Here is a 26,293-nt window from a genome sequence, read left to right as displayed (position 1 = left end):
AGATATAAGGCTAGCCGACCTGTAAGACCACTTACGCTCATAAAATTTGGGTCACAAGGTCTCTAGGAACGCGCAAGCGCAGACTAGCCACACAATGAAACAATCAGAATCAAGGAAATAGCCATAGAAACGTCATAACGGAAGGTTACAAGCAAAATTAACACGAATTCAAATGCTTCCCAATCAAGGTATGTAAATGTGACCGCGTACGATAAGGATATTTAAGGTAAATGATTTTAAAACAAGCTCATGCCAAAGCCTCTACTCTGAAGAATGCTTATAATTTTTAAGGAACTTGATCAGTGGTGTAATAAGGCAAGCTATTCTTTCATCTTGTGCATGGTGCAGTCTTCGCACATTTCAGCTGCGTGCTTGTCTGTACGACGCCACGACACTGGTCTAGCGACTGCAACACGTGAACCATGACGTTCAATATGAACTATTTTATTGAGGCGCACATGTTTATAGATTTATGGACTTTTAACGTGCGTAATATATAATAAATGAGGTTTCAGTAACTCTGTTTTACATGATTGTCTGGGTGTGCAACTGTCCCTGTATTTTGTCTGCCGGAATCCGTGAAGACGCTGACTACCACACTGTTGAATAGTTGTTCGCAGTATTACAAGCATTGAATGTAGTGAGCGCTAATGTAGCACATTTTTCTGAATTCATACAACATACCTCGAGTGAATTCAATTACATTATATATAATCTAGGAATGGATGTTCACCGTTAACCAAAACATGATTTGTTTCTGCGTGACTTGATATATAGTGTTGTGACCACCTTGATTTTTTCCTTATTATTTAAAGGGTCTCTGAGCCACCCCTCGGGCTTCGTGAAGCAACATAGTCCACCGGTAGCATACGCTGCTGTGAAAATCTCAGCCATGTTTTGCTGTCGTACGCGGTTGGTGTAGTTCGTTAGCCGAGCGCGGATCGCCCTTCCCTCAAACGCTCTCTTTCCAACAGAAGCCTGCTCCTCATTCTCTTCTGGACACTTGATTTCGTCATAAACCGGATTCTTCCGCGCAGCCGCTTTTGGTAGCTGTGGTCGGCTACGTAGCGTAGCCGACCGCAGCTGTCGGCCGCGTAGTGCTGCCGTGTGGTACCACCACGTGCTGAAAAGCTCACAATGAAGCTTTCCGTTGCTCAACAAGTGCTACATAAAAGTGGCTTTCTGGGCACGAAAGAAGCCCGCGAATACACGCAAACCTGCCACGCGACTGGCATCTCGAGTCACTTTGCCCGTATTCGCGGTCTTCTTCCAATGTCGGCAGAACGGTTTCATGTAGCCCGTACTGAGTAGCAGGAAGGTGTATCGGGAGTTTTCCTGTTGCTCTACAACTTTCTTATAGACACGTTTCGACTAATTATAATATTTATATGACTGATTATGTAACTAGCCCTAATGCAAAAAATAATCTGAACATCTCCAATGGATGCCAAACAACGTTACCTTGCCTCTGTCCACTTACGTGGCATTTGCTTATATTTAAATCTTTGTTACGACACCACGTACCCGAGCACACGAGCGTTGGACCCTCCCGCGTGTAGCCGTGCGCGGCTTAGCCGTGTCCGGGGAAAGGGGGATCCTGGGGGTTGAGCCGATGCCGGGTGTTAGGACCTTTAAGGCCCCCCGGCGGAGGCAACACACCTCTTTGGCGTCTGCTTCACGTAGACGGCACCCCTGGACTGACCCACAAGGAGGAAATTGGTAGTTGCCTTTTCCTGTCTCTCTCCCTGCCTCTAGCCTTCGTCTTTCTCTGACTTTCCACCTTTCCTGTTTCCTCCTGGCTTCCTTTTACTTCCATTTTTTTCCAGGCAGCAAAGGTTAACCCGGTGTGAATAGCCAACCTACGTTATTTCATATTTGGTTATAGTGATAACGTACAGCAGGCGTTTACAGGACCTGTTCTTACAATCCCTGTAGCGTCCCCTTGTAGGACTCCATGGTGGGTGGCTGGCGTTATTGCCGAAAATTCAATCCCTTTATGGCAACCTCCTTCCCTCCCCTTCTTGATCGCCCTCAGAAAAGAGGGCGCACCGATGAAGTATTCCAGTTTTTTGGTTGGCAAAAAGAATCCTTCCCTCGTTTTGACGTTATCCACTTAGAAAAACCAGCTAAACCAGTTCGAACAATATCACCATTCCTTGTTTCTAAGACATTGACTGAAGTCCTTGGTCCAGGTTATAAGGCGTCGAGGATGGCAAGCGGTGACCTCCTCTTGGAACTCCGCGATCAGAAACATTACGCGAACTTGACAAAACTAGTGTCATTTGGGGAAACCCAAGTAATTGTAAACCCGCACGGTACGATGAACACAAGCCGCGGTGTTGTCTCGGACGATGACTTGCTGGAGCTCGCTGAGGATGAACTCTTGGAGGGCTTCAGTGACCAGAATGTTATCAATGTTAAAAGAATTAAGATCAGGCGTGACAGCAAAGAAGTCAAGACCAAACACCTTATACTCACATTCGGCTCAATTATTCTGCCCGAGTCAATCGAGGCCGGGTACATAAAGCTCCGTGTCAGGCCGTACGTGCCAAATCCCCTCCGATGTTTCAAGTGCCAGCGTTTTGGCCACAGTTCGCAGAGCTGCCGAGGCCGCCAAACTTGTGCGAAATGCAGCGCGCATGAACACTCTGAAGCTTGTGAGAATTCTCTCCACTGTGTAAATTGTGATGGGGAGCACGCCGCGTACTCGCGGTCGTGTCCATCCTGGAAGAAAGAAAAAGAAATCGTAACTATCAAAGTAAAAGATAATATCTCATTCAAGGAGGCACGCAGGCGGGTCTCATACCTGCCCAAGAAAAGCTTGGCCGATGTGACGTGTCAGGGGGCAGTGCCACAACGGTCTCCGGCGGCTGTCCGTCCCACACCCAGTGAGGCGGCAGTCACGCCATCTGCCCCCACGGTGGTCGCAGCTAGCGCTGCTCCACCAACCGAGCAGAAGGGACTACCAACGCCGAAGGTGGGCGCAGCCGAGGCTGCCCCAACCTCCCCGGTCCCTTCCAGCGCTGGCAACAGCCGGCGCAGTCAAATCCCTCAAGGAGCCCCATCGACTTCCAGGCTGGTGGGCGCAGGGGTCCTGCCCTCCAAGGCGGGACTCTCTCGGGAAACATCTCGCTCGCAAGAGCACGTGTCCGGCACCTACCAAGAGGCAATGGACACAACCCCTATTCTCAAGGCGCACCAAGCGCCTAAGGAGCGGCGAGGCTCCCTCGAACGCTCCAGAAAGGGCAGAACCCCTGTTACAGGGCCTCGAAAGAGCTCTGTAACCTAAGGCATCACCTCGCTTTCCGTACACACAGCACTTACTTACATTAAATATGGATCCACAAATTATTCAATGTGTAATAAGATTATTTATTATAAGGCACTAGGCACAGTCTAGTCGCACTGACAGTAGGGGAACGCTGATCGCGCGCACAGCCGACACAAGAGCGCCTTCTTCGTCTTCCTCTTCACCACAATGGCCCCCGGGAGAGAAGAGGAGCCATCCTGGCGACTTACGGCGTAGGTAGGATGAGGGGGTCATAGTGCGGCTTAATTCGGTTGACATGAACCGTGTCACGCCCGCGATGCCTATGGTCGGGTGAAGGTGTCACAGGTTCTACAACATAGGTGACAGCGGAAGTACGGTCAATGACGCGGTAGGGACCATCATAGGGTTCACATGACATTATTCTCGGCTGGGACTTCTTGTCTCACCATCGTGCCATCATCGACTGTGCCCGGGCCGAAGTGGCGCTCTTCCCGCTTCCCGCCGCCCCGCTGCCTGACCCCTCTGAACAAAAAGCCTCCAAGCTCACTATTGTGTTCGATACGGACATACCACCCGACATGAGTGTGCTTGTGCCCGTCTCTTGCTCTACCGCGCCAGACGCTACAGTACTTTTTCCACCGTCGCCGATTTTTCTACGTCGCAAGGCCCTACCTCTACCATTTGCCGTCCTCACCACTGTGTCTGGATTATCCTCCATGCTTGTGTGTAACCCGTCTCACTACCATGTGACGTTACTGCGCGGCGAATCACTCGGTCGTGTTCAGCCCCTTGACCAGCTTCACATTCTCGATGTTTCCGACGACACGGCCAGTTATGAACTCGACGCCCTCACTTCTCCCGTGCCTTTCTTCCGTGCCTTTCCCGTGCCTTTCTCCCGTGCCTTTATTTCTTTCTATAACAAAGAAAGAAATAAACTTCAAACTTCGAAAACTTTGTAGCAGGTGGGCAGCATTTCACTTCTTCGCCCTTATGGTATATACAAACTGTACGAATGATTGATAATGGTAGAGGATGGGTTTGCCGATCATTTGATTTGTTAACTTGGTTCCAGGCTTTCCTTTCGTCTGTGTAAGAGTTTATGCCTCATAATAAATTTTGTCAACTTTCCCTTTTGGCACGGCGGCACCTTCTTCTACCCTCCCTCATGGTTTTCTTAAAGTTTACGAGATTTTCCGCGGTTGGAGAGTCATGAAGACGGCCCCAAGCCTCATTTCGCTTTCTTCGTGTTTCCCTACAGTCATCGTCCAATAGGTAACGCCTAGTTTTCAATGCTTTCATTCTGGTTCTGAGATGCATATGGACGCTATATTCATAATAAATACTGTAAAATATGCCACTGTATCGTAGATGTTTAGTGTGCGGATGTCATCCCATGTCAGGTGGGTGAGTTCTCTGTATTGCTTACAGGCGGCAGGGCCAAATTTCCAGTGGGGCAGATGGGAAGAGTTTTCACCACTTTTAGTGAATGTTTAAATGATCGGGAAGTGGCCACTCCCGTAAGGGCTTTTGATGGCATTTAATTTCAGATGTAGCATGAGTCTACTTTATGCGATGCTTAAATCTCTAAACGAGTATCTTTTATGTGCTACGCTGTAGAATGTGGGCTGTTTCTTATTTAACAAGCACCGACCTGTAAAGAAAAGAAAGTTTTAATTAAGCACCCTCGCGTTACAGCGACAGTCGTCCCACAGGTTGATATGAGCATTCAGATCTCTAACAACAATATAGGAGGAAGTTCAGCAGTAAAGCTTAGAAACTCTGATCTAGAAAGTTGATGATTCGGAGGGATGTACAAGGCAATTTAGTAGCCTACTTCTGAAAGAGCACCACTTTGCAACATCTTTGTCCACTGTGCAACGCCACCCGAGGAGGCGTGTGCATAATCTCGATCTATTCGGAAATTGATTTAGTGTCTAAGGAAAATGTTTTGCGTTGGTTTTGGTGTGTCATTTTAAACATACAGCACATCTGGACTGTATTTGTGTAGAAGTTCCTTCACGTCATAGATGTTGTGCATTAGACCTCTGACGTTCCACTGTAATATTGTGTGTCCATATTTTTTGTACTCTTGTCCTGTGTCTCAAGAGGTTACCAGTTGGCTCGCAGAACCTTTCCAGCCCCCATAATCTGTGTTTTTTTTTGTCTTCGAGTAGTCGCGAGAATCACGCCGCTCCCGAGGTGCTGTCTTCGCCGTCTGGCTTGGAGTTGTGTCCATCGACACTTGGGAGCCGCTGGACTTCAGTTCACTCGAGCGGGGCGGTTTCAGGGTAGGCCTTGCCTCGAATAGCAGGGTCTTGAGCGGCACCAACTTCAGGGCGATCGGCCCTCCTTCAGACATGGCGCAGCAGCACCAACTGCTGTCGCCTGAGGGACTGGTGGCGCGGCCGTGGCCACACTCTTTGTGGGCCGGGCAGGTTCCGAAGTCTGCTGGAGTGTCGCCTCCTTTCACACCGCATCAGCATACCCTGCGGTATGAAGAAAAGATACACACTTTCGTGCTTCTTGAAAAAGATATTTTCTTTAACTTTGGCAGTAATAATACCCTTCTTTTTCTTGCACGAAGCGCATGATCGTGAATATGCCACATGGACACCATCTCAGTTTGGACAATGGAAGGCATTACTGTAGTTATCAGAAGTTTGTTCATTGTTACTGCTTTTTTCGCATTTCAGTCGGCCATGGCAGCTTTGAGAGCCATGGCAGAATCTTTCGCATTTGAAGCATCTGCATGGATACGGGATGTACGGTCTTGCTCTTGTCTTTGTGTCATCATCATTATCAGCCTGGTTACGCCCACTGCAGGGCAAAGGCCTCTCCCGTACTTATCCAACAAGCCCGGTCATGTGCTAATATTGGCTATGTCGTCACTGCAAACTTCTTAATGTCATCCACCCACTTAACTTCCTGCCGCCCCCTGCTACGCTTTCCTTTCCTTGGAATCCAGTCCGTAACCCTTAATGACCATTGGCTATCCTCCCTCCTCATTACATGTCCTGCCCATGGCCATTTCTTTTTCTTGATTTCACCTAAGATGTCATTAACTGGCGTTTGTTCCCTCACCCAATCTGCTCTTTTCTTATCCCTTAACGTTACACCCATCATTCTTCTTTCCATAGTTCGTTGCGTCGCCCTCAATTAAAGCAGAGCCTTTTTTGTCTTTGTGTATCCTGTTTCAAAGGAATCTGTCAGCTCGGTCGTCTCAAAGGTTAGAATCACATGCTTAGCAGGGATCTCTTTATTGTCACGCTCAAGCTTTACTATTCGTACTTCCGTTACGTACTTATCACTTCCGTGATAAGAAAGCTTATCATATTACTCTTTGTCGGGAAACTCAAGGAGGAGGTCGTTGCTGGCCATTTTGGTCACTTCGTAACATTCGCCCAGTGAATTGTTTTGGGGTTTGGAAACACAGAAAGACAAAATTGTCCTAATGGTCGTTTCAGGGACCGTGGATGAGGTGAAAACGTGGAAACATCCTTTGCGTTTGACAAAATATTGTAAGTTGACTTTCGTGTACGTTCTTTCTACAAGAGCCATCAAGTGTTTACTGATTTCTGCGGTGATAGCAGCCACCTACCACGGAGTCCAACAAGGGGACGTGACATGAGTTGAGCATAGACAAAGCCTATGCAGAGCGCCTATAACCCAATATGTATAACCAAGTTTGGTTATCGCACACGAGGTTAATCTGCCCTGCCCTGAATATTAGAAGCACATAGAAGAGAGGAAGAGACAGAAAAGATTGAGAGCGAGAGAGAAAGCCGAAGATTAGAGAGGAGGATAGGAAAAGGGAACTACCGATCTCCCCTGGATGCTTCAGTCTGGAGGTGCCATCTACGTGAAGCCGAAGCCAAAGGGGTGTGTTGCCTCCGCCATGGCGCCTTAAAGGTCCAAACACTCAGCATCGAGTCAACCCCGAAGATACCCCTTTCCCTAGACACGGCTAAGCCGTGCATGGTTAGGCGCGGGATGGTCCGACCGTCGGGTGCTCAGGTACGTGGTGTCACAGCACACCAAAGGCCTGCTGACGCAAACGCCCCTGCGGGGGCAGCCTTCAGTGTCACTGGCAATTTTTAGCACAATTATACAATGACTTCTGGTTTTCAAACCACACTGCAAATGTTCTTTAAGCTCAAGTTCCCCCACCTTTATTTTAAATACATCGCCCATGCCTGGGCTTCTTCTTCGTGCGCTACTGTGAGTCTAATTGGCTTGTGCTGTTAAAGTGGAACCATTGAGGATGATATCCTGCAGCTGTGTACCAGAAGATATTTGTAGGACAGCAACGGATCTATGGCAATGCGCCAGTGTCATGACAGGGGCATGGAAGCTTGGCCAATTGTCGCTGAGGAGGAATATAGTCAAACGCTTTGGCAAAGTCTAGGTTCGTAACGTCCGCTTGAATCGATGAGTAAGTAATAAGTAAATAATTTATAAGTAAGAAATTCAAAACGGTCTTATCGCATGATAAACCAAGCCGTAATCTATGTTGATTGTGAAAAAAACAAAGAATGATCAACAAAATCACATGCTATTTTCTAGTATATTACAGGTTCAAGGAGTTTAGAGGCAATGGATCTTAGGGAAATGGAACGATAGTTGGAAGGATTAGAGCGGCGGCCTGACTTAAATGCCGATACGAATTCACTAATATTCTAGTTGTTTGGAACTAAACTATCAGTTGTGGACTTGTTAACAATTATTCATATTATTAGACTGGAAAGTGCTTTTATATAATTAGTATCTCAGCAGTGATGTCATAGGGCCCGGGGCAGTATAGATCGTTTGCTTCTTCATTAGCTTCGTGATGTCTTGAGAATTAATGGCAATAGGAACAGTTAGGAGAAACCACTACCTGGACGAACCAAAGCCATTCACTCTGCATTAGCGAGTGAAAAAAGAAGGAAAAAATTCGTCGACAGTTTCGATACTCACTAATGCGAAATTTGTGCGCAGCTCTATATGTGTTCTCATTTGGCATGTCAATATCTTGTATTGTGATTGTATAGGCACAATGTATATTTTAGGAAGTAAACGCTGCGATTTTTGTGTGGACAATCTGCCTTGCGCAGCACATGGCAAACGGAGCGAAGTGTGGCGCGATTGCTTCGCCAATCGGGAAATCGCGAGAGGCAGCGCGTATGTGACGAGTGGGCCCGAATAACAGCAGCCGCCGCAGTCACACCTCCGCTGATGGAGCGTTTTATTTACATGATGACGACGTGGACTGCTCTAGCGCCATATCGTAGCCATTGTGCTGCACAAGCCGTCTTGCGTAGCACTACGCTTTTCGGTTAACACTTTTGTTCCCTCACCAACTAGCGCGGCCTTTCGCCGCGGGGAAATTGTGTCCCCAGTCTATCCGGCGACAACAACCAAGGGAGCATCCTATCGACCTTTACGCGCAGTCGCTTGCCATCACCCTTTGCAGCAGCGATCACCGTAACATGCGCTGGTACCACGGATTGTCCTGAGCAGTTCACTCAGCGGAAGGGCGTATCCCTTCCCACCTCAGGCCACCGTTCCCCTCTCCTCTCGAAAGCGCACTTTATATCGCCCACACGGCTACGGATGCCGTGACCGCCGGAATTTCACCACATGTGCAGGCCTCTCACCTCTGCTGTCTGCCTGATACTTTAACAGTAGCCTCCTCCTCCACTTTGTTCCTCGTGCTGTCTTTTTTGATCTCTCACTGCGATCCGCATTCAATTTCATCTTTTGCTGTGCTCGTTCGGTCGGTTACGAGGTACGACGCCGAGGCACACCAACGTCAACCCACGAACGGGCGCCTAAGACCTGTGCTCTAAAGAGGTTGCAGTTTCACCCGAAAGGGGAAGCATTGATTGCGATAGCAAATTAGTGGACACGTATACGAAGTAAGTAGAAGCTTTATCGTTCGTATAAACTTCTAAACAGTAGGGTATTAACTACGTTAACAAGCGTGCTTTCAGCGCGCACAGGCAAACGTGGAGGTATCCCACTCGATGACCGCGGACACTCGTTGTCAGCACGCTGGCGTGAGGGAGCGTGGAAGAAATAGCGAATGAAGTGACCTTCATGTTGTCTATCGCTTCAATGAAAACTGAGCGGCGACAACACAGCACGAACGAAGGTATCAGCTGTCAGCGCCCCTATATTATGCCCCCAACGCAGATCGCTTTCAAGATACGGCCCACTTGGCCATATGCACCCGCGCTATACGCAGGTCCTTCCAGAATATAATGCCGTTCCCCTTCCTACCTTGACCCTAGTGAACCAGGCCCAATGTCTGCGTGACTACCTTCATAGAGCGTGGCAACTTCTCCATTGTCAGTAAGATTGTTCCTGAAGGCTCTACAGAATGGTGGTTCTAAAGAATTTCGAAATGACTTGCCGCTGAAGATTTTTCAGGGACATCAGGTCATCAGACCATGCAAAGACCGGGCGTACGAATTCTTATAGTAGCTGATTTAAAAGCTACATGGAAAAAAATGAAGACTGGAAGTTTAAAGATTTACGTGTTAATAATTCAGCCCACCCAGCTGCTCATATCAACACGCACATACATTGGTGAATAGGATCGACTAGGTTTTCGAACTCGCACAGGAATATTGGTCGTTACCTATTACTTCTCAGAATTTTTGAAAGGTACCAGGTGAAGTTTTAGCGCGAATTTATAGTTCGAAGAGGCATGCCCTGCTTTCCGAGCATGTCCTGTATGCGTGCAACAATTGGGCACTGACGTGCACTGTTGGGCGAATTTCTGTAGGAGCTGCCACCCATTTCGTTCTCCTGTTTGTGTGCAAAACTGGTCAACGAACCATTGTGTAGCATACAGCTGAAGAGACTGCACAGCAGTGTGACGAGTGCGGCTGATTAACTGAGTCACGGTGAGATAAATATCATTACGCGTAATGCCGATTGTAATCTACCAAGATCACGCTCTGTTCTACATCATATCTAATCCTGTAAGACCACGTTAATTACCCTCGTTAAATTGATTGATTGATTGAGTGATTGATTCTTTATTGGTTTATCACATATACGTGTGGTGGGAGGCGAAGCGAAAAGCATTCAAGGATGGCTTGAGAGAGTCCTTCGCCCCCATGTTGGCAAAGACAGCAGCAGAGACACACACGTTTTGTTCACATGGTCGTACACTTTAACAAAACCATCATATTAAGCACAACATTGCCATAAACTTTGACAAAACCATAAAATTAAACACATTAGTTACTTTCCTACGTCGGGCATCATTCGTTAACATACGTAAGAACACCTCAGCATCGAATGAGAGCACATTTCATAACAACGTACGCTTAGTAATAGTGGTGTTGAAACAATATGATTAAGTACCAATCGTAAACAGCTCTATAGGTCAATGTTAGTCTAGAAAGAGCGTGTACAAGTCAGATAGTTGTGCTTCGCGAATGTCGATTTGTTTTTTATTACACTTATTTAGTAGACGTGGAAGTTTGTTTTCGAGCATTTGCCGACCATAGCCAGTGCGACAATACGGAACATTCCATATTTCTGTTGTTCTTATGGCAGGGGGATCGCTTGAGGGTAGTGACAACAAGGGACAATTTTTGGTTGACAGTCTCCGCATACCGAAGCGCAAGTTTACCTTCTATCTGTTGTTGTCCATGTGTTACACAGAATAAGTAGGTGAGCATTACCAACCCACTTCAACAAGCTCCTGCTAGTGAAACCACCATTCACAAAGGTCACAGGGACATGTGCGCGCTTACTACCTTTATATTGTGGAGAGAACGATCACCATTTCATGGGCAGCCTCACTGCGCGATTATATCTAAAAGCCCACGCCTACATGATAGAAACGCGTGACTCATTCCGACTACGGCTGCAAACTGAACTACTTGCTTTGAAAACAAAATTCGCTTCATTTCTATCTGGGTAGGAATCGAACCGGGGCCTACGGGGTACGAAACGAGCGCGCTTCGCCGTCGCCACGGTGGCTCCACGTTTTCGGCCTACTCAATCTGAGCCCAGTGCATGCGTCATCGCACTCGTCATGTCGCAGCCATCTGGGTCACTAAAGCTTTGGCCTGTTGCGTGCGTCATTAGGCATGAAACGGCGCAGCAATGCGTAGAAGGTGGCCTCACGTCGAGACTGTATAAAAGGAGCATTTTCATAGCGTTCCGAGGTCTACGAGCGGTAGAATGCTTTCGCATTACAACACATGAGGAGTCTGATGTGTCTCTGTCGAATTTGTTTCTCTTCTTTTGTGAACCTGATGTAGAAAACATGCCCACGCAAAAGCAGCACGGAAATATACATGTCGTAATCGTGTGGCCTTGGATGAGGAAGCTTTGCTAAGTATATGTTTAGGTTAATCGTATGACATTCAATTTCAATGAAAACTCACGCGCTTTCTCCTTGACGGTGTGCGCAGTAGAAACATGGGCTCCGTGGTAGGGTTGAACGTTGCAGCTTTTGACAAACTCCACGCTCATCTGAGGATGGACTGTGATTTGATGGGGTAATTTGAGCAATGTTTGCTAGTCGAAATATCCACATGATACAAACTGGCTGTCTTAGTCAAATAGAGTCACATAAAGTCAATAGGTCAAGGGAACGGGCAGAGACAGGGCAACTTTCGAAAGTAGGATGACGAGCCCATGCCTTTGAAGACCATCATATAGTAAAACGAAACCGTGCTGCCAACCTAAACATGCACTGTGTCCTAATGTCTTCGCTAGAGCTTTGTAAACTAAATAGCCTCAGATCGAGCATGCAGCCACACTATTATACTTAACTAACCATCGATAAATATATAGAACTGTCATCAGCTGCCTAAAAAAAGCAGCCAATATTCTTTAGCATGCGGGGCTCGCATTTCTCAACATGTGCTATTTTTTCTGTAAAAGCAGCTCGCGCAGCCGTTTGGCCGCCGCAAACGTCAAGAGCTCCAAGACGGAGTGTTTTAGGCAATCTACGCGAACAACACCGAACGGTGGAACTAAGGAAGCAATTTTGTGCTTTTGCGCGCGGGCTCACATTTATAAGGATGAAAGTTAGGCGTATTGCCAAAGTAACAATGAGAGTACGTTTTTCTTGCTGCCGAGTCTTAAGATGGCGAGTAGATGAGAAAACAGGTAAAGGAAAGACCTCCTGAAGCAGCTGTTTCTCACAACGGTGGTACAGAATAGTTGCGGACAATTTTATTTGGAGAAAAAACACGTTCTGCAGGTAGCACGAACGATTGTCCAAATGGGCGAAATAGATGTTTCGTGCAATACTTCCCTTGTATCTATTGTATTTTTGTGTCTAGCTGACGGGTCATCATTACGTGCGGTAGTTTTACTTTTGCACCTTGAAATTCACCGCTTCACGGGCACGATAATAAATAAAATTACACCTGAAGCTAAACCACTTTACAAAATTGCCTGGGTGGTTGTCTCAACACAAATCTTAGGCGCACAACCAGATGGACACCCTGTAAGAAGACAGTAGACACACGATTTTTGTTTCACCAGCTTCGTCTGCTTGTGGACTTAAAAGTGTTTTGTGTTGTCCTACCAGCACACACAAACAACCACATTATATGTTCGGGTAAATAATTATGCGTTTCAAGCGGGTCCAACCAAAAAGTAAGTTTATTTTGCCGACGTATCAGAACCAACTCGGCTTCTTCTTCAGCGCGGGGATGACGATGGAGATCTCGAGGCGCAGCATTTAGGCTTTCACAGTTTGCTGGGGGAGGTGCGCAGGGGAGGAGTGAAGGAGGAGGTCTTGAATTCCATTTCGCTCTTTGAGGGCGGTAGGACAGGCACGGTTCAGGATGGTTCTGGGCTAATCGTAAATTTAACCTGTAAATATTGTGAAAATTTATATCCAGAACCAATTTCCATTAGACGCAGGATTTTCACGAGACCAAATAGTTTATTAAACAAAATTCGTAAATACTTTGGACGTAGGGGTTTGATACAAACCCAATTGTTCACTTCAGTTCCATCGCGGAATGCTGACTCCAGGGGAAATTAAGACCAAAGGTATACACAATTAGACCTTTCCTATTATTATCAACTCAGACCCCTCTGGCATGGCTACGAAGTGTGTCTGTATGGAGCCTGTATGGAACCTGTATGGAGTTGATCGCGATAATTAGGACGCCTATGATAAGGTAAGGAGTGAAAACAAAAGAAAACACAGAGGCTATGACTGTTGAACTTCCAGTTTTCGGTTACGCAAGGGAACTTTTATTAAAAGCAGTAATTTGCTTTCTTGCATCGGGAACACTTTTTAATCAAGCTCGCAATTAGTACAAGCAGCGATACACTTATAGGCCATTGACTAGTGTTATACAGCCTTTTGTGAACATACATTTGACAGTAGTCAGTGGCGGAGGTATTTGAGGTGTGGTTTATGGTGAGTTAAAACATTACACTGAACTGAATTCGCTTCTGTGAAGGCGTTTATTCCTCATTGAGTGGCAGTAGCGGAACCACTTATTTCACCCTACGGCTACTTTAATGCAACCAAAAGCAATCCTTGGTCATATTTTTATTGTTTGCGGAAGTTTATTACGTGTGGTTTTGGTAATGACATAATAGGCACACCACAAATTCACACTTTGCAAAACATGAATCTTTGATATGAGCGACGTTTGCCTAGAATCATAGCAGTTGCAATACAAGTATGCATGTTTCTGAATGACGTCAGCGCAAGGAATTGCACCTACTGGGAAAGTTATTTCTCAATGATAAAATAATTACCGAAACCATAACCTGGTTTCTTTTCGGTGACGGCGCATAATACTACCAGAGTGCTTGGCTTTCAGCGAAGTCGTACGCTTCTCTGTACGCCCCCCTTACTTTAGACGACAAACAAAGTCGTTTGAAATGCGTGCGCTACACGATTATAAGTCCTGCAAACTGCGCACAGAGGTGCAAACCTGATAATATTACAGTACACATTTGAGTGCAGTAAGGGTTTGCCTATGTTACAGGCAAGCATAAAACCCTCTCTGCGCATGAACTCAGACTGTAAGAGTTGAGCCGTTGTCTAGGTGTCGATATACTTTTCCCATGCCATTTCTCTCTTATTTGCCTCTGACGATTTAATCCATGCGCCTATACTAATTTCTATTCGTTCGAACGTTCCCGGATTCAATCATATATCTGTAAAAAGCTGTCCAAGAAACCTGTATTATTCTACTGATGAGAAAGGACAAATACTCTCATTCTGAAAAACCTGCAGTGTCTCCTAGTGGCTCACAACCCTGTCTTTTTTGCATAAAATTTACTAAAAAATAACAAAATTGTTTGGTATTGTGTTTTCGCCAGAGTAGCTCGCAGCGATGGCTGTTTCCGAAATTTTATGAACTGAAGCTGGCCAATAAATGAAAAACACCAGCGAAGCACTCCATACAGATGGTCAACTAGTGAAGTTGAAGCGTCCGGCCTCGCACGTCTTAACTTCGCTGGTTATCGCGCGGTTAATCCCGACGATTCATTAGGCTCGTCCTAATTCGTCCTGGTCGCGGATCACGACGAATTTTTCTTTAACTGCGAGGCTTTTCTTTCAAGGAACTCGTATGGGTTTCCTTTGAAGCAATTGCTATGATTGGCATGGATGTCTCATTTTCCCTTTATTATTAACACATTCATGTAGCGTAAGAAATTCCATCAATTGCTGGCAAAACAAAAACATAACCGGTTTCTGACACCCTTAAGAAACCGAACCTTTATTTCTTCATGTTAATATAGTTCTTAACATGTTGGTGACCTATAGGACTGACATACTTTGACCGTACTGAAGAAGATCGCATTCATTCACTCAATATTTACGTCAAGATATTTACGTAGCTCTACAGGAAGCCCATGCAGGGAATATTTCGAGTATCAACCATCTTAAACGACGAGACACAACTGTTTTTCTTTCGCATTATGTCGGGTAAATAGCGAGTTTAAAGTAGGACAAATTAGTTACTTTTACCTGGAAGATATTCACGCCCTTAACAGTGCAGAGGTGCAAATAACAAATAATTTTACATCTGCATGCACTGCTACAACGCATCCGTACTCTGTAAATGCCCGTACTTTGCAATAACACAAGCCAGTACGCATTGTGAACACTTACCGACAAAGTGCGAAGTACATCGCAAAATTTGGGAGGATATTTATCCGCGTCCGAACAGCCTCTCCCATAGGGTTGGAATTCTGCTTGCGCAGGCACTAGCTGCAAAAGGTAAATGAATAAATATACAGCTTACAATGTGAAAGAATATGTTCTAGTAACCAAGGTGCACTAGAACAAACAAACATATATATAATTCTGGTGAGGTAAAATATCAACGTTGACGCGTGAAGTATACAGCTCCGCAGCTTGGTACACAAGCAAACGGTATGGCGTAGTTATTCGTCTCTTAGACGGCACGAATTAGAAGTGTTATTTATTTGTTTACCGCTTGCGCCAAACTCTTACGTTGGATGAGCTTTGTAAAGTCATTTCACAAATGAGAATTCTGGACAATGACGGATACACGTTCCACAAAATGAGGCTATAAGTAAATATCTATATACATAAGAACGGCTGCTCAGTAATGTAAAATACAGCTTGCATAGGTAGTTTCTGTGCTTTGGCGGACTGAATTTTCGCGCGCAACTAGTGTAAATACATAATTAAAAAAATTGTCAACAAGCGTTTAAAATTTTGTACTTATAGCAGAGGCTATTAGAAACCGAACGAAAACTGTTTTTTGGGGGAACTACATATTATTTGACACTTCTGAAGGATTTGTACTTCGAGATGCATATAATGGCTATTCATAATCAACATGCCTATTTTGCACTTAGAGGTGGGAGTCCTGACAGACAGATAAGACTGAGTTATCTGGTGAGCTCTCGTTATAAACAAAAATGTGCTGGTTACCCTGTTCTCCAAAATAAACTGCATCACACCGATAGTTTGCGTTTGTACAGCTGCATTAGCCTTTGGCATTTCTTTGGCGGTGCCTCTCAGACCCAGAGGCTGTCGCTCTGCTTGTCGCTGGTGTCTTAGAAACGTATATGTGTAATGCAAGGTACTGCTAACGTGCTCGGAATGTGCTCCTAGACAATCAGCCTGGTCCTCAAGAGTGTCTGCTTGTGTATTTAGTAATTGCTGGGGATGAGCTTCATGGCCTTTTATTTTATTTACCCTGTTCTGTGCCTTTCTTTCGCCTGTACAACAAGTAATGTCCAAGATGTATTTTAGCCAACTTTTGCTTTTGGCACGGCGGCGCGCTCTTCTACTTTACGATTTTAATTTCTTTAGGATGATAACATTTTCTGTAATGAGAGATTCACAGAGGTGATTCCAAGTCTTATTCTGTTCCTTTCGCGCTTTCTTGCAATGGTCGTTCCACGAGGGAACACGTCCTTTAAAAGGCGATGCATTTGTTTGCGGGATACACAACGATGCTGCATCGACAATAAATACTGGCAAATGCGATTCTGGGGCTCTCTAATGTAAAGCTATTCCAATATGATTTTATTCCAATTTCCTGACGTCAAGTTTGCGTAACCGCCGACGCAAGCATCGGGTGGTGACCTGCAGTGTTGCCTGAATAGACCAATCAAACGCTCTAGTACTTTATAGGAGGTTACCTTGCTTTAAAATTGTATAACATTGCCTACATTGCGCGGTTTTTCGTTTGTAATTGATTGCCAGCCAGGAGGGGAGGAGCACGCTTCAGTAGAGAGGGTTTCGATGGGACCGGGCCAGTGTACTGAATATAGATAACCGGGTGAAGAGGGCGGTGCCGGCGTCGGCCCTTGGTCCGCTTTTCCTTATTTAGCATGCGGTGCCTTGTCGAAAATCGTGGCGGCGTGCAACGGAGGGTTGATGATGATGATGAAAAGCTTTATTTATCCCTCTTTAAAGGGAAGGGGGCAATGGAATAGAGGCTTGGAGGAGGAACTACTTGACGTAGGCCTCCTTTATCCTCTCAGCCCACTCCAGGATGGCCTCCTGAAGATCGGGCCTGGAGTTGAGAATGTTGCTAAAACGGATCCTTAGCAAATAACAGTTGGCAGAGCGAGGTCGTAAGCGTGCCAAAAGTGCTGGAAAACGTTACACGGCCACGGGGAATGTTTTATTCTAAGCAAATGAACCCATGCTTTCCGAGAGGTGCGAGTAACCAGTGCATGAGGGATCGGCGGCAGCCATCTTTTATGCCTTTCGGAACGGGGCACCCCACAGCTATTCAGAAAAAAAATTCAGTTTTGTTCGGCATAATAATGCATTTTAAGATGTACACATCACATTGACGAGATGAGTTTTCGCGGTTTTGTGACGCCGGGTGATGTGCAGGTTAAGTGGGTGCTGCCTTAAACATTTTACCACTAGGAGAAGTCTAATAGGCTAATAGCGAGAAGGCATCGAATAAGAAATAACTATTTTTCTTTTGCTTGGTTCATTCAAGCATAAACACTGTGTACGCAACATATCAGATTGGGAGTTATGCTGGTTTCGTTATGTTGTGTGACAGACGAAACAGAGAAGAGAAGTGGCGGTGGTCCAAAAAAGTTTTTGACCAATCTTGGAGAGGTCAAAAATCACTATCAATCCGCATCAATCCCGTATCGCGCGGTCTTCCAAGCCCCGTGATACGCAATTTTTTTCTTTTCGTTCCACGGAGCTATAAGGCCCATTTTAATCTCAGAAACCGGAGGTGAGTTGGTTGCATCCATCGTGGGTTCAGAGGCGGCGAAGGACGCCCGCTGGCCGGGCACGCTCTGTGGTTTTTCGGCCTGCTTTCAAGGACAGTGGCCCTGGGACAAGCAAGCCCGGATGTCTGCTGGTCCTTCTTGGAGCAACGCTTGCCGCTCATGCCGGGCGCCTCAAGGCGTGACCGCTATTAAACCCTGCGTGACTCGGGCGGCCACGGGGCGCTGCCTCCCCTCCCCCCTCCCTGGCGCGTCAAATCACAGAACAAGGGATTTGACTTCTGGTAGTCAGAAAAACGCTTGAGCGCTTCTTCAAAGGAAACGTTTAGCTTTACTTTGAGTTCATATATTTCTTTTTCCTTCTTCCATGAAGGGCACCAACGCGAATAGGCGGGGTGGTCTTCGTCACAATTAGCAGATTGAGTTTAGCAAGTCAAGCTGTCTGTGGATTGGTCTTCAGATGAGCATTTACCACACGTATTGGGCCCTCGGCAACTCTGAGACTCATGCCGAAACGCTGACACTTGAAGCATCCGCGCCGATTGAGAATGTATGGTCGTACACGAAGCTTACAGTATCCGGTGTCGAGTGAATCATGCAGGTTGTTTTTTCCAAATGTAATGGTAACTTGCTTGGTTGGAATTTCCTTTGTCATCGTGCCTTAACCTAATTCTTTGCCCCTTTACCATCTTCATCATCAGAGATGACACCGCATACAGTGTTAATTGATCTACGCGGGCCTACTGGGACAGCAACGTCCTCGAAGGCCCCACGTTTGGCAGCTCGTAGTACCGGAGCTTGTCACACACTTCCAAAAGAAGGTCACTACTTCTCATCTTATTACTTTTTTAACCTGAGCCGATTACATCTGTCAGGCATTTTGCAACGATAAACAGAGATGTCTTGGTTTCCTGTTGGCTATGTATCGCATGGTATTTGGGAAATTTTTCTACGTGTTTTAATATAAAGTTGAACGTTTCATCTGTGCGCCCCCTCTTCAGGGAGCGGTCAGGTAGTGGAGGAAAAAAGCTTGTCAGACATGTATGTGGACCTTCCAACAGCACCGGCAGCAACCCATCATGAAGCAAGCCTAACGAGGGGATGCTGCAGGAGCGTGAAAAGACGGGTACTGCCTGCACCAGCTGTTCGACACCACTATAACCAGATCTGTTATAACCAAGTTTGGTCATCAATCACTAGGTCAATCCTTGCTGACTAGAAAAAATGTAAATAAAAGGAAGCCAAGAGAAGACAGGGAAAATCCAAAGTTGGAGAACGACCAAGATTAGAGCAGCAGATAGGGAAAGGCAACTACCCATTTAATCCGGGTGGGCCAGTCTGAGTGTGCCTTCTATGTGAAGCAGAGGCCAAAGAGGTGTATGGCCGCCGCCGGGGGCCTAAAGGTTCCAACACCCGTCATCCGCTCAACCCCAGGATCCGCCTTTCTCCAGACACGGCTAAACCGATCACGGCTTCACGCAGCAAGGTGCAACCCTCATGTACTCGGGTGTGTGGTGTCGCAACACACCAAACGCCTGCTAACGCAAACGCCTATGCGGGGCAGCTTTACTAAGAGCTGGCATCCAATGTTGAACAAAAATTACTCGAATGTCTGTGCAGGTTGTAAATTAACCGAAAATAATATCTCACCAAAACAACTAAAGCACAAGACTTGCGGCGTATAAAGATACACAGAAATAAATAAAATTGTTTGGAAATATTCACATGGATTTTCCAAGGACTGCAGTTCTTATTATTACCATCAGATTGTATGAAGAGAAAGATGACCAATATCATGAATGTGTCATCCTCTTGGCGCTCATGTATATTTATTTTTCTTTAACTTCAATGGATGCACCGCCAACCTCCATTAGAATATAAGACTACAATAGTGTCAAAGACTTACGGAAAGAAATCTGATATGTCTCTACAGTGAAAAGCAATTAGAACAAGACAGCCGCCCTGGTCACGCAACCTCTTTACACAGTCACGGCACTTATTTTGACACTATCCTCACCTACGTAAATTATTGCACTAACAGTGTTTTGCGGTGCCACAAGATGTATTTCACATTCTTCCTATAGACCAATGTACTAAATCCTTTAAACATAAGCAGTATGCAGTATTATTAACATGGTAAGTATTAACTCATTCTTTTCATATTTTTGTTTGTTAATATCTTTCTTAAACGGAAATGTGTAAAATTTGCTGTTTTTGTTTGTGTTCATTTTTTTTCTTTTTATGCCTTATGTTTTAATACATTTATAACTGAAATGTATCGCGTTTATTAAAAGCTGTATCGCCCTCCCCCTATGTAATACCCTCTCCTGGATGGCCTTTAGGGGTAACGTGAATAAATAAATAAATCTTCTCTACAATTGGCCAGCTCAAATTCATGCAAATTGTATCGGTTATTTTAAACCAACAGTCCATATTTAAAGGGATGCAAGACTACAAATTGCTCTAACTTGACTAGTTGCGTAACTCATACTGGCAACTTTTTTTTCGTCAAGGTAATGGCTTAACAAGTGCAACAATCAAGAATATGGCAAGAAGTACAGCACTTTCTTGTAGACACAGCACTATTCCCTAAATGTTTCTCACCCATCAACTTTTATTCCACAATAAAGGTTGCACAGCTATGCAGCAATTTGAATCGATTTCTGCAAAGACATACTCTATTGCTGGCGCCTATGGATGACTGTGAATGGCTACTTACTGAGGCACTTTTGGAGGCATTCCTCACAGCTATAAAAGCTGTTTGCCGTCGATCCGCACATACCTTTGCTATACTCCATACACACATTCTTCTCACTGTCAAAATACCACATCACCTCGATCCCAATGCATCCTGCTTCAGCTTGCTTAAGATAGCACACATTATTCCGTATGACTTCACCTGTGAAAATAGAATAATAATAATAATAATAATAATAATAATAATAATAATAATAATAATAATAATAATAATAATAATAATAATAATAATAATAATAATAATAATAATAATAATGCTTTATTGATGACGAGTATAATACAATGCAAGAATCAGGCCTAGTGAAGCCGCAAAGACCGTGAACGGCAGTGCCTGGCAGACAGCGACAGAGCCATCAGTAACACGTTATTAGTTTGTACACAACATCTTAAAAAGCGAAAAAAAAACACACACATCACCGCCTTCCGAACACGTACTAATGTGTCTAAGAGCCTTTCTGAGACCACATTTTGTCTTCACGTCTTGGATGCTTTGGGGAAGTAAATTAAGCATTGCGGGGACATAATAGTTACGGAGTGTTCGGCCGTATCTCGTATTACACCCGGGTGTAACATAAGGATCGATTGGTCTCAGGCAACCAACAGGCACATGAGAAATGTTATACTGGCTTATCCGAAAATGCTTAAGACAACAGTTGACAAAGAACTGAAATCAGGTAAAGACGAAGTTTTGAACACATCAAATTTTACTGGGACATCATATGCAACATGCTTCAGAATACGACGAAGGACGGAATTGACCCTGTTTACCAAATGTTGAGCGCCATGACACATGTAGATATCCCATACCGGATCACAGTGCAGCATAAGACACCCATCGCGTGCTTTCAGACATACAATGGCATGTAAAATTTAATAGTATACAAAACACAAGACATTGCGCGAAGTTTTTCACAAATATGTGTGAACTGAGAGTTCCACGATAAATCACTGTCAAAAAACACCAAGGCATTTAACTGAACAAGCGTATTGCACAGGGGCAAACAACCGTGGATTGCAATGTAATGTGTGCAAATATAATGGAGACAATAAAGTAACTTGCTTGACAGGGTGGTGCAAACAGATTAGTTGAGTTTTGGACGCATTGATATCGACTGCATTATTCCGAAACCAATCCATCACTGTTGTTGTTGCCTTTTGTAAAGAAGTGATGGCATCAGTGCAACTTCGAGCGCATGAAACAAGGACAGTGCCACCAGCATACCGATATTATTTGACGTTCACCACATTAGATGAATCGTTGAAATATTATTTAAATAAAAAACGGATTTCAAGTTGAACCTTGGGGGACGCCATCTTTAATTTCGGTCAGGTCGCTAAGAAATATTCCAATAGACACAAGTTGGTGCCTGTGAGATAAGGTTTTCAGAAGCCGCAAAAAGGCACCCCGGAAGCCTAGCAAGGTTGGTTTGGTTAGTAATATACTATGACAGACGCCGTCAAACGCTTTGCGGACGTCGAGAAACAGTGCACAAGCAATCTGATTGTGTTCAAACGCAGAGTTCAGTGTATCTGAAAAATCTTCAAGCAGCAACAGCGTGCCCCGATTCAGTACAAAACCACACTGCCTAGGAGATAACACGCCACGCTTGTTTAAGAAGCTGCTCATTGTCTTGAGCAGATCTTTTTCCACATATCTGCCCAACGCGTGAAAGGATTGAAATAGGGTGGTAGTTTATGATATTGTTGCGTGCGTCACTTTTAAAAAGAGGAATGACCAGCGAATTTTCCAGATTATCGGGAATGATACCAGTAGTAATATTACTGTTTAAAATGAGTGGTAGCACATCTTTTATTGCTTCGAAAGTTCTGCGCAGCTCTATTATTGAAATACCATCATTTCCTGGGGACCTATTTGATTTTAGACTGGGAAGGATTGATCTCAGATCATGTTCAGGGAACATGGGAAGAAAGGCGGGTTCTGAAATACTAGCTTGAAATGTGCAAATATCTAGATGAGTTCTGGCTACGCCACACACGTTTGTAAAAAGAATGAGGTAAAATCATAAGCGGTGACAGTACTACATGAAGAAAGACGAGACATAAGATCAACATGACGATTAGCGTTTACATCACCACCTCTAAGATAGTTAATTAGGCACCATGTTTTCCTGCAGTGACAACAAGCGTCCGTAAATTTTGCTCGTATGTTAGTACGCTTTGCTAGACGTATCACAGCATTGACCTTATATCGAAGCTCTTTGAACCGAAGCCGCAATGCAGTACAATTAAGACTTCTCTTCGTTTGAACGCATAACAAGTTTTTGCTTTTATTGCTGCGAGTATTTCTGTCGACATCCATTTTTGGTCCAAGTTACATTGTTTGATTTTAGACACGTGTAGCTGCAAGCCTGAAACCGGTGAACAGCGTTACAAAGTTGTGATAGGTGTCACTTGTAGGAACAGTCATCAAAAAGTTATAATAGTCGTGATTCATTGCGAATTTCTAGAAAGCCAAGGGGTCAACAATTCCGATTTGTTTGAATTTTTTTTGGAGCGACCAAGTCAGTAGTATCATCCGTTAGAGAGTAGGAGACTACGTAATGATCAGCAAGTTTCGTTGCAATTATGGCAGATTTGACACTCAAATTTTCTGCAGGTATATTTATATTATCTACGCAAGATGTGACAAGATGACCAACAAGCAATTCTTCACGCGTAAGTTCAAAGATCGTGTTTTGCAAGCCCCATTTATAAGTGACGTCTAGATGATTACTAACGCCCGTCGCTGAAGGGCGTAGCGTATCTATGTTAACATCCTCAATTAGGCAAACATGGTCCATTGACGACATCGAGACCAGGGAAATATCCAGTTCATCCAGAAATATACGACCATTGCAACACGGTGGACGATAAACCGCAGGCGTAATTAGTGACAAGGAAGGTGCGCAAAGACACACTGCCCCAATTTCAGCTTGCGAAAACATGAAAGTCAGCTCAGTTATCGCCCATGTGTCTCGAATGAAAACTGCCACGCCTCCTCCGCGTTTAATTGGCCGAGTGTATGAAAAAACTTCTTATCCAACAAACAGATAGTTGTTATAGATATGTTTGTGGGCTGGCTCTCGTAAACTTCACGACTTTCTTCGGACTAATTTATGACATATGGCGAAGATTGGGATAGAAATTAGCAAACATTTTTCGAGAAAAAGATCACTATGATCCAATGGACATTCCGAATGTTACCTGACGTGAAACTTTCATAAATGGGTGTCTAAATGTTATTGTACTGTTCAACTTCTGCATCAAATTTTACAGTGATGACGTCTAGGCCTAGCAAATGATGAAGCCGTGCAAGTTCCCAACATATGTCCAGCGTGATCCACGTGACCATCATTTAAGCTGACTCTGGAAACGATCCGTATTTCATCATGCGATCTAAGAGGTCAACTCGGTTGTCTATTGAACTGCTTGCTGGGGCCGGTTACCTTAGATGGGCAGAAGCGCCAAGAGCAGACGCGCAAGTGCACGTGACAAATACAAGGTAATATTCCTATCAATAAAATATATATGTGCTTCAAGGCGTTCATTTGTTCCACTGAGGATGCTGAGGTACCGTTTGTTGTTTAATGCCCAGATACGCACAGATCCCAAGGGTCACATACTCAAACGAAAAGTTTCTTGCGCTAAAGTTTTTGCACTGAAGCGGCGGATGACTGTCTAGAGACTGTTAGGCAAGTCATGTGTGGACGTGATGCCACCACGCATTGAAAGATTCCAAATGTACCTTGCGCCGTATATCCACATTGTCTTTATTCACAGACAAGCTTCTGGATAGTGTGAGTGTGTAGTCGTACACTCGAACAAGTGTACCAAAAAATAAACAACGAACTCTTATGCTTGGAGGCGAAAGTAGTAGTTTCAGAAGTTATCGACGTTTCAGAGATGACTTCCAGAGCCTTGTTTTAACGTTAGGAGAAAGTGCTGGCTGATTTGCTTTGATTAAGTTCTACAAGGAAGCCAAGCCAGGTTATTAAAAGAACAAAACTCGCATTCCACGTGACAACCTTTAAAAGCACTGAAGATTCTGCATGGTCAAAAAGATAGTTATCAACCACTCTACAATGGTTCTTTGAAAGTATCTCGAAAAGACTTGCTACTGATCGCCAAGAATATCGGGCCATCGGACAGTGCAAGACCCAGTTCTTCGAATTGTTAAAGTGGCTGAGTGTAGAATACAGTATAGAAAAAAAAACAAAGGCGTCCTATTGAAAGATTTTCCGATGGATAACTCAGCTCAACGAGCTCCTCATATCAACACCTACACTCAAAAATCGAGAGCTTCTGCTACGTTTCCGAACTTAATTGGCAGCATTTCTCATAAGTCATACCTACTCAAGATTTCCGCTGGGTAATAGCTTAGGTTTTAGGGCTTATTTACAGTTTGAAGAAGCACGCCCTGATTTTGAAGCATATGCAGTGCGTTTGCAACAGTTTTGCACCGATGTGCAAAGTTTGGTGAATTTATGGAGGAGCACCCACCCATTGCGTTCACCTCATTTTGTACCAAACTCGTCAACCAATCATTGTGTAGCACACGACTAAAGAGGCTGCGTAAGAGGAGATGAGTGGAACTGTTCAACAGAAACGCTGTGAAATAAATACCACTACATGTATTGCCCATCATAATCCCACAAGATCAAACTTGCTCTGCGTCATATCATAACCGACAACACCGTGTTAATTAACCTCGTTAACTTGCTTTATGGTAGTAGCAATAAGTTGAAATTGTTAGTCGACAGACTCAGCGTACCAAAGTGCAAGATTACCTTCTATGTATTGTCCATGCTTCACACAAAGGAAAATGACGAGCACTGCCCACCAATTTAACAAGTTGCTCCTAGTGAAACTACTGTCGCTAATGGTCACAAGGACAGCTTAGTGGTTACGGCCTGTATTTTGGGAAGCGAACGCTCAACTTTGGAGGGTCCACCTCACTACCCAATTCTAACAGCGCATTCCTACGGGATAGAAACGCGTGAATGATGCCGACTACAAGTGCAAGAGAAGCAGGAGATGCCCAAAGCCTACGGGAGTTAACCCTACAAAACGTCAGGGAAAATTCTAAACTCAGTCATCTTAGTTAGTTAAATGAATTCTACGATAATTATCAGGCGAAATCCACCGTGACGTCACATGCAGCCGAATGTACAACTTTGAAACACTGAACTACAAAACCTAATTTACTTCAAATGAGCCACAAAATTCGAAATGTCATGAGTTCATACACCTGCGTATGGAGGTAACAATGATACAAGGTCATACTCACAGTCGACACAACTACATTTTTTTTCCAAATGGCTTGGTTGATACTTTTATGTTGCAGACCACCTTTCGTTTCTCTTTCGCTGCGCCAATCATGTTGGACCAAAATTTCGAAATTAATGTGGGACGCATCTGCCTTTATCCGCCAATGCACCAGCTTCCTCTGCAAATGTAGGTACCAGAAGTATGCATTCACAAGTTCCGGGCTGCAACAGTTACCAGTCACTGCCATAATAGTTTATTGTGAAAATTTTGCTGGTAGCTGGCTATCAAGCATCATTTGCATTTACGGAAAGGGCTACCAGG

The 26,293-nt window shown here is 44.7% G+C and overlaps 1 protein-coding gene across 12 annotated transcripts in view; it reads right to left on the bottom strand.

Moving 5' to 3' along the window:
- Positions 1-3,366: 3,366 nt before the first annotated feature.
- Positions 3,367-26,293, bottom strand: part of LOC142587939 (kunitz-type serine protease inhibitor vestiginin-4-like) — a 33,033-nt gene continuing 10,106 nt past the window's right edge. The window contains exons 4-7 of one of the 12 annotated variants that reach the window (XR_012829643.1): positions 25,992-26,150; positions 20,667-20,846; positions 15,378-15,476; positions 12,361-13,105 (exon numbers count right to left, since the gene is read on the bottom strand). Coding sequence is in view for 4 of the 12 variants with exons in the window: in XM_075699316.1 (XP_075555431.1) it covers positions 15,418-15,476; positions 20,667-20,846 (239 nt within the window). In the remaining 8 variants the exon portion in view is untranslated. Of the gene's footprint in view, positions 5,758-12,360; positions 13,106-13,145; positions 13,378-15,377; positions 15,477-20,666; positions 20,847-25,991; positions 26,151-26,293 lie in introns of those variants that run through there. The other 11 variants (XR_012829647.1, XR_012829646.1, XR_012829644.1 and 8 more) reach the window with 11 other exon arrangements.

This window comes from Dermacentor variabilis, chromosome 7 (assembly GCF_050947875.1).
Source record: "Dermacentor variabilis isolate Ectoservices chromosome 7, ASM5094787v1, whole genome shotgun sequence".
Classification (NCBI taxonomy): domain Eukaryota; kingdom Metazoa; phylum Arthropoda; class Arachnida; order Ixodida; family Ixodidae; genus Dermacentor; species Dermacentor variabilis.
Note: the sequence above shows the minus strand (reverse complement) of the source record. Positions and strands in the feature narration are given on the sequence as shown.